Source organism: Myotis lucifugus, unplaced genomic scaffold (genome assembly GCF_000147115.1).
Source record: "Myotis lucifugus unplaced genomic scaffold, Myoluc2.0 scaffold_317, whole genome shotgun sequence".
Taxonomy (NCBI): Eukaryota; Metazoa; Chordata; class Mammalia; order Chiroptera; family Vespertilionidae; genus Myotis; species Myotis lucifugus.
This window is the reverse complement of record NW_005871365.1, coordinates 77,679-86,976: the sequence shown is the minus strand read 5'-3', so window position 1 is coordinate 86,976 and position 9,298 is coordinate 77,679. Positions and strand designations below refer to the sequence as shown.

The 9,298-nt window shown below is 48.3% G+C and overlaps 1 protein-coding gene across 1 annotated transcript; it reads left to right on the top strand.

The window, feature by feature from the left end:
- The first annotated feature begins 7,318 nt into the window (after positions 1-7,318).
- Positions 7,319-8,829, top strand: PRMT6 (protein arginine methyltransferase 6). Its single transcript, XM_006100541.3, has one exon. The coding sequence runs from the start codon at positions 7,326-7,328 to the stop codon at positions 8,514-8,516; it is 1,191 nt and encodes a 396-aa protein (XP_006100603.1). The 5' UTR covers positions 7,319-7,325; the 3' UTR covers positions 8,517-8,829.
- Positions 8,830-9,298: the final 469 nt, after the last annotated feature.

The following is a 9,298-nucleotide window of genomic DNA, read 5'->3' as shown; positions in this document are numbered from 1 at the left end:
ACCAATACAAAATAACATTAAACTGTAATTGAAAAAATAAAAAGAATAGCCAAAAAAACAAGCAAACAAACAAAAACAACGTTTGTAGACTTGTGAGTTGTGGGTAGATCCAGCATGGAAATGTGTTATATAGAGAATGATACGTCAATATTAAAAAGATTAAGAAACGTCATATAAAAATGTGGATTTTCTCTTCAAGAACTGGGACGTAAAGTATTGGCAGGTGTTGAGATGAGGTTCCTCAGGTACCATCCGATGTGTTTTACACTCAGACCAGAGCAAGTACAGAATAAGACAAAATATAATGCTGAGAAGTATATGAGTCAGCGTGGCTGGTGATAACAAAACCTGTGGACTGGGGGGCTCACACGAGAAATGTCTTTCTGACAATCCTGGAGGCAGGAGTCTGAGGGCAGGGAGCCGGCGTGGCCAGGCTCTCGGGACAGCTCTCGTCCTGTCTTGCAGACCAGCTTCCATGCAGGAAGCGACATCCGTCTCTTTCTCTCTCCCCTTCCTAGAAGGCTACTAATGCCACCATTAGTGAGCGCCCCATTCCTGACCTCCTCTCACCCTAAGTACTCCCCGAAGGCCCCATCTCCAAACGCCATCGCATTGAGGGTTAGGGCTCAACATCCAAATCTGGAGAAAGGACAGACCGGGGCCCACGCTGAGCCGCTGGCTGGGTGAGAAGTGGGCATGTTGCAGGAGTCTTGCTGGAGGAGATTTAATTTTTCAGTGATCTCTTTTTTTTGCTCTTTTGCCTTATAAATTTGGTGTACTTAAGAATATTTCTCTACTTTTGCCTGCTAAAGTACAAATATCACACCGCAAAACATATCGTCTAACTCCTTGTCTTCCTATCCTCATTTTTAGAATAAATAGGCGATGTGTCTTCCATGGCATACCAGTTATGCTCATAAAGCCAGGGGGTGGCTCAATTTCACAAAACGTGAGAAAATTGTTCTTGTTAATTGATATTCACCTGTCATGAAAAAAAAATCAATATTTTTAGGGAGCAGAGATTTAGAAACTAGTCGATCATTTGATAGATAAAATTAGCTAGTTAATTAATGTAATGATGCTAAGTACAGTCAAATGAGGTCACAAGTTTTACTTTAACATTAATTACCTGTGCAAATTCCTGAACAACACGGAAGCGTTTCACTTATTTTCCAAAACAGCTGTGAAATACTTACATTTTAAAACCATGCTGCTAAAAACCTGCTTTTGCCCATAAAAGTCACCATATTTCCATCTCTATTCTTCGCCATTCCGGCTCCTTCCTTTTGAAAGCAGGTGGCTTGCCTTTCAGAACTAGCGAAATGCTAAAATAGATCATCAAAATGCAACTTTGTCAGGCTCTTCAGAGAAAGAAGATGTGCCGCAGTACAGTCCGCCCCGTGCCGGTGGCAGAGCTGGTGAAACTCACGTGAGGGTCCAGAGCAGGGCTCTGGGTCCGTGCCCAGCCTTCCCCGCGCAGGTCTGCGTGGGCCCGGAGCTGCGTCTGGAGTCAGGCTTCCCCCCTGGTCAGTGAGGACAAGAGCCAGCTTGTCTGATAGCAGCGTGAGCCCCTGAGGCCTCATCACCTCTGGGAAACACTGCCCATCGGAGAGTCTACGCCCAGCCCCTACCACTTGCCGGCTCTTTGGCCACTGAGTCTCTCTGAAATTCAGTTCCCAATCCGCAAAAGCCATACAAGATAACGCCAGCTTCCTGGGATTATTACGACTGGAATCCTCATAAGGGAGGTGTTTCACTTTGTTTGAAAGCACAAGGCCACAAGGATATAGAGAACAGTGGGATTAGAGAGAAGGAACAGATGCTTTTTTGTGTGTGTGTGTTTTTTTAAATATATTTTATTGATTTTTTACAGAGAGGAAGGGAGAGGGATAGACAGTTAGAAACATCGATGAGAGAAACATCGATCAGCTGCCTCCAGCACCCCCCTCCCCCACTGGGGATGTGCCTGCAACCAAGGTACATGCCCTTGATCGGAATCGAACCTGGGACCTTTCAGTCCGCAGGCCGATGCTCTATCCACTGAGCCAAACCAGTTAGGGCAAGGAACAGATGCTTTGAAGCCAGAAAACCAATAACTGACTAGTGGTCACTGAGAGCAGACCCAGGAAGGCACCTGCTAAGCAGGTAACCACGAGGCTCATGAGGGGCAACCTTACTTTGCACCCGAGAACCCCACAACCACACACGCCCTGCCTGAGGTGTAGGCGAGCATCAAGCCAAACTCCAAAGGTTGCTGAAAAGCCTTTCTAAGAATGGTTATCCCACCAATATGAAACCAGATCATCCGGGTGACTGTCCCTTCTGGGGAACACGTCCCTCTGAACGCTGTAACCCTACCTTCTCAGCCTGGGTTTCACAGAGGTTGATGGCCAGGCCTGTGTATCAGCGGTTAGGCAGGAGACTGGAGGGCTTGCTCAGAGGAATCTGACCTCCTCCTTGAAAGACAGGGACCAAAACAAGCCAGCGTGGCAAAGCCTCTCAGAAGAAACAGGAACTATGCAGGGAGAAGAGAGTTTCAAAATATCGAGTGTCCCCCAAGAATGTATACATGCGCTTTGAATAATTATAAAGGCAGTGTTTATTAAAATACATTTCATGTTCCTATACATAAAAATACATAAAATAAATTCAAATCAAAATGCTGAAATATACTTAATTGTTAAAAGCCTCTCCTCTGTGAAACGTACTTCGAACCAACAACGGCATAGAATTTTCCATCCTGTGTGGGTATCATAAACAACATTTGTCTTAGCTCCTCCCAGACCCATAGCATCAAAATCTAAGGGAGACCCAGGCAGGCATGTTTCTAACATTCTCCCCCCGTGAGTCTGATGCCCAGGCAGGTCAGAGAATCACCGTTTATAGATCACACACAGGCTCATTAGAGATCCATGATTTTAATCCAAGAACTACTGGGACCCGACCCAATAATTGCATTCAGTGGCTTCATTCATCACTTGTAGGTGGAAAAGCAATCATTAGTTCAGTAAGAAGAGGGATGGGCGGAGAATCCATAAAGGACGGGGTTTCTCAGGGTGACTTCCGAGCGCAGTTTAATCCTCACCCTAAGTACCTATTACATGAAGACGATGGGTAAGACAGCCTTTCGCAGGCTGATTTCAAGTCTCTCTTGCTTTTCTATCTGTCTCCCTGCTAAGGAGTAATTTCTTAGAGGATTACTTCTATTTAAACCCACCCTCTTATCCTTTTTGCTCCGAATTCTTTCCAAGGTATATAAAAGCGCATTTCAACGTGTAAGAAGCTAGTTAATCAAAAGGATATTCAAGTTCACCGGCGTGGTGTCCTTTGCTAAGAGTTGACACTGAAATAAGCACATGCATTTGAGCTGTAACCGTGCGTGGTAACCATTTATCTCCCCCCTCCCCATTTTTTCTCCTAAACTCAGAAGCTGAAATTCAGTTAGCCTGCCACTTTATTGTTATTCACCCTGTTGTATCCAACCAGCATCACTATTATATTAACGTCATAGATCATCTCCATAGTTGAGTGTGAATGCTCTTACTCTGCACCCTTCTCGAGTTAATTTCAGTGTATTCATTGTATTTGTGAATGTAGCTGCAGAGTAAATAATGCAGCACAAGGAGGCTTAACCTGGTCCCAAACCCTACAAGGCTACAAAGCCAGTGGTGTATTGACTTAAAAAATGGATCACTTTTCCCATTTCCAAAATGTTCTCTTTTTTCCTAGAAATGCTCAAATTCGATTCTGATGTGATGACGCGTCCAGACCTGTGCAAGGCCCGGCAGGCATGTAACTTCCCAACTCGCCTTACACTGTCTTCCCAGCTCCACACCGGGCTCGAGAGACGGGCCTTTATTTAATCACAGGCCGCTGTCCTGCCTCATGTCTTCACTCTTACTCTTCCAGGGCCTGGGACATTGATCTTTTCCTTAGCGATTCACTTCATGACTCCCCCTGCCCCCCCCCGCCCCATGCTATAATTTACATTCCCTTTTTATTCTGTCGGAAGAAAAGTACATTAGACAGTGTTTTTGTCTAGTCTTGACATGTGCTTTACTCGGAAGAGCTTGGTGCTGGAATCATTCGCGAAGCTGTACAGACTGACTGTATTTAAGAATCTCGGTTGGTTGGTTTGGCCTTCTGCACACCTAGCGCGTTGCCGAGCGTTGGGAACGAACGGTACAGAACAGAGATGGGAGAAATGAGGAGCTAGGCTACTTTCTTTATGCAGAGTCGTTGGCAGATTGAGCGTGATGTGTGGCGTAGTGGCTTCGACGTAGCTGAGAACTGAATCCCCTACAGCAAGGTCAGTGCAGGAACTATGTGACAAGCAGCCACCTGGATTAATTTCTACACACATACTGCAGAGCAAAAGAATCTGAAAATTCCTCCTAGAAAACGAAGCTAAAAGGCGGTGATCTTTTTTATTTAAACAAATTGGAACATCAAACATAAAAAGCCGAGGCGTGCGGCCTGCTCTTGATGTGTGTAGTGTCTTTCAGATCCATGGTGTAGGGCCCAGCTATTAAACCTCACACTTAAACAGATGAATGGCAACTCATAGTTCCTTGGCGGTATTATTATGAGTAGTTGTAATTCTTTAAAAATGTTGGTATTGAATTGTTTAGGTAGTGACAACAGGGCTACTATGAACTTAGTCGAAATTTATAGGGCTCTCTTAGAGTATTGAATATGGCATTTGAACAATTTCAAGTATAAATATAGGTTATGGCATTTTAACAATGCCTACTATAAATCAGGCTGCTATAATGAAAACAGTACAGAATAAAAAGGGGATGTAAATTACAACATGGGGGGGGGAAGTCATGAAATGAATCGCTAAGGAGAAGAACAATTGCCCAGGCCCTGGAAGAGTATAAGTGAACACCTGAGCCAGGAAAGAGGCCTGTGATTAAATAAAGGCCCAGTGAGGAGCTTGGAGGAGCTGGGAAAGTAGTATAAGGTGAGTTGGGAAGTTACTTGATGTCGTTACAGGATTGTTTCAGTAACTGGAAGGGAAAGTTACTGAAGAATGGCATGGTTCAGTTGGGTTTTAACAAGCTCATTCTCCTAACTGCGTGGAGAATGGATTAGGTGGGGTTATGATTAGAAGCTGAGAGATCGCTTAGGAGACTGATTGATGTCCAGGCAAGCAAAGATGGCTGAGTAGACGTGGGTGTAAAGAAAAGGACTCAGATATACTGGAGGTAGAACCAACAAAACTTACCAAGTATTACGCTGAGCGAAATAAGCTAGTCAGAGAAAGACAAGTATCACATGATCTCACTCCTATGTGGAATCTAATGAACAAAATAAACTGATGCATAAAATAGATCCAGAGACACAGAAGCATGGAAGAGACTGTGGACTTTTTGGAGGAAGGTCGGGGGTGGGTGGGACACAGACAATAGTGCGGTGAAGGCTTGGGTGGGGGTGAGGGGTGGGCTAGAAGGGGTCAATGGGGAAAAGAAGGGGACACATGTAATACTTTCAACAATAAACATTTAAAATATCTGGGAAAAAACACATATTCAGCAGTTTCTAAAAAGCGACCATGAGTAAGTGATTTGAGAATTGGGTAGAAAAGTGAATAGATTTAAAAGGGAAGGAAAATATTTTTGAGGAAGGACAGAATGGAAGAAGTACAGATGATGGAACAGCCTAGAAGGCATATATTAAAGTGGTCGTATTTACAACTGGAAACCCATGCCCTGCTCTGGGCCTCTATTTCCTTAAAACAAGACAGTCAACCAGGCACCGCTCAGAGGGTTTTTAACTGTAACTGGGTGAGCCTAGGCCGCTGAGGAAGAAGTAATTTACCCAATGAAAATAAGGAAGCAAGATAGAACTGAGATCATTTACATGAGAAACAGCAGTTCTCACTCTGGCTGCACATTCAAACCCCTGGGGAGCTTTTAAAAACTAGATGCCCCGCCCCCCTCCTCTACTGAAGTGGTTCTGATTTCATTAGTTTGAGGTGGGACAGGGGCCTAGGGTTTTTTTTGTTTGTTTTAATTCCACAGAGGATTGTAATGAGCAGCCAGGACTGAGAGCCCTTAGAAGTACAGCTGAGGATGTGAGGTCAATAAACCTAATCCATTAAAGACGATTAATAGCGAGAATGGGGTGAAGGACCTTCCCCCCAGATAAGGAATCAAAGGCCCATTGGTTAAACAGAGATAGTTCCTGACTACAAGAAAACAGTCAATTTTCTTCTATGATTTTTTTTTCTTCTGTGATTTTTTTTATTTTTTAGCAGAGACAAATGTTATTCTCACCTCACTTCTTAGGAACACAGACACTCATATAGAAATCACACGTATTTAAAAATATATTTTACTTCTAAGAGGTGATGCCTGACTGAAAGAAGAGGAAGAGGGGAGTCCCAGTCTTGCCCAGACACGGGGAAAATTAAGGAGTGGCAGTGGAAAGTGGTCACAGCGGATGAGGGATCCAGTTATTATTGGGGGATGGGAGAGGGGCGGGTACTGTAACTGGCGACCACTTACACTTGGCATTTGGCTTCACTGGACCACATGGCTGAATCCTCCCAAGACTGAACTCTTGAATGAACCACAGAATGAACAGGGCAGGACTAAACGCCAAGCAACTATTCCCCTGAAAAAAAGAGACCGAAAACATAATTCTTGGACGGCAATGAAGATTCCTTGTTGCTGCTGGGTGAATGGGTAATTGAAAACAAGAGAGAAAAAAGAAAAGAGAAGGAAGGGAGAGAAAGAAAACAAGACTAGGAAAAAACAAGAGTAGCTGTATCACCGGCCCTAATCGTTCCATTCATTTGCGGTCTCCCTGGAATCAGAACCAGCGTTTAACACTGTTATGTCCTTTTCTTTGTTCCACTCCACCTGCTTTGCACCCTAAATCCACTCAAAGCAGCAAAGAGAAACGTGCGGTGCGATTTCTAAATCCCACCTCTGGAGAGTTTAAGAGCTCCCACTGCCCAGAGAGGTGCTCACAGGGGAAGGGTTCCGCCCCGAAGATTCGCTGGGATAAAATCTGGGAATCTAGCAAAAACGTGGGCTTTGAGTTTTGAGTGGGCGTGCCCACTGCAGGAAGAGAGAGAGAGAGAGAGCAACAGAGAATGGAGGGCTAGGGAAAGGCAGGGGGCGTAGAGAATCCCAGGGACTCCTGGTCACCAAAGGAAAGAGCTGAGCCCAGCTCGGAGCAGCGGACCCACTGGCCCCGGGAACCCGCAGGAAGAGGAAAAGGCCAGCGCGAACTACAAGTCCCAGAAGCCCCCGCTTCCTAGCGCCGGCGCCGCGCCGCGCAACGCCCGCTGGGAGTCGGCCGGAGCCGCCAAGATGTCGCTGCCCAAGAAGAGAAAAATTGAGTCGGGGGGCGGCGGCAGCGGAGAAGGAGGAGGGGAGGGAGCCGAGCAGGAAGATGGCGGAGAGCGGGAGGTGGCCCGGCCGCGACGCGCGTGGTGCCGGCAGGAGCGGGACCAGCAGTACTACGAGTGCTACTCGGACATCTCGGTGCACGAGGAGATGCTGGCCGACCGCATCCGCACCGAAGCCTACCGCCTGGGCATCATGCGCAACTGCGCGGCGCTGCGGGGCAAGACGGTGCTGGACGTGGGCGCGGGCACCGGCATCCTCAGCATCTTCTGCGTCCAGGCCGGCGCCCGGCGCGTGTACGCGGTGGAGGCCAGCGCCATCTGGCAACAGGCCCGGGAGGTGGTGCGGCTCAACGGGCTGGAGGACCGGGTGCACGTCCTGCCGGGGCAGGTGGAGACGGTGGAGCTGCCGGAGCAGGTGGACGCCATCGTGAGCGAGTGGATGGGCTACGGCCTCCTGCACGAGTCCATGCTGAGCTCCGTGCTGCACGCGCGGGCCAAGTGGCTGAAGGAGGGCGGGCTGCTGCTGCCGGCGTCCGCCGAGCTCTTCCTGGCGCCGGTCAGCGACCCGACGCTGGAGCAGCGCCTGGGTTTCTGGGCCCACGTGAAGCAGCTCTACGACGTGGACATGAGCTGCCTGGAGGCCTTCGCCACGCGCTGCCTCATGGGCCCGTCGGAGATCGTGCTGCAGGACCTGTGCGGCGAGGACGTGCTGGCCCGGCCGCAGCGCGTCGCCCACCTGGACCTGGCCCGCGCGGGGCTGGAGCAGGAGCTGCAGGCCGGGGTGGCGGGGCGCTTCCGCTTCAGCTGCTACGGCGCGGCGGCCATGCACGGCTTTGCCTTCTGGTTCCAGGTGACCTTCCCGGGAGGGGACTCGGGAAAGCCCCTGGTGCTGTCCACCTCGCCCTTCCACCCGGTCACGCACTGGAAGCAGGCCCTGCTCTACCTGAACGAGCCCGTGCAGGTGGAGCAGGACACGGACATCTCCGGGGAGATCACGCTGCTGCCCTGCCGCGCCAACCACCGGCTGCTGCGCGTGCAGCTGCGCTACAAAGTGGGCGACCAGGAGGAAAAGGCCAAAGACTTCGCCATGGAGGATGAGCAGTGGCTTCCCTCCCAGCAGCTGCCTCCCGAGGAGGCCAGGCTTTCCCGGTAGAAGCGAAGGGGGGGTCCCAGCGGAGCGGGAGATCCCGCCTGCCACTCGGATGGGGGCCTTATGTTCTGTCTGCCCTTCCCCTCCAGGCTCCTGGGGGGAGAGAGTGACTTCACTCTCCCTTGGAGGAGACTGTTCTGGTGACATTTATTTTAAAAATGACCCCGATGCCCCCAACGATGAAAACAGCGTGTTTGTTAATAGGCTTTTGAGCCTCCAAAGTATGTGGTCCCAAGCACTTGTATTTCTATTTTTTGTTAGTTTCATGAAAGAAAAAAACACGTTAATAAAATGTCAGTTTATGAAGTTCCATGCACACCCTGACCCCTCACACCTTATTTAAACCTGAAGCTGCGGAGACAGGTAAAAGGGTGTATAGTTAGACGCCATGCATTTCCCCTCTGGCTTTGCTGTCTGCCCAGAGCCATATCCCTTCATTCCCTGAATTCCCTCCCTTCCCAGGGGCCTCTAGGCTACAGCACTTACCCTACTGGCTGCAGAGGGAGGAGGGGAGGAAGTAGTTTCAATAACCCTGTTCTTACACTTATTAGTAACTACTTCCATAGGATGCTCAAGGGGATGAACACATTGTTAAGTAAAATAGACTTTATACGTAATTGTGCAGCCGATCTAAGAAATCAAGAAAAAGACAGGAAAGTGAAGTGGTAGAGAATTTTTTTAATTCTTGTCTTTACTGTTAAGATTTCATCAAGAAATTGTCCCATGTATTTTCCATAATTTTATGAACAGGCTGAGAGGTCATTTCAGAGCCTGGCTCAGGGCCT

Coding starts and splice junctions, on each gene's coding strand:
- PRMT6 (XM_006100541.3), top strand. CDS start 7,326: ATGTCGCTGCCCAAGAAGAGAAAAATTGAGTCGGGGGGCGGCGGCAGC.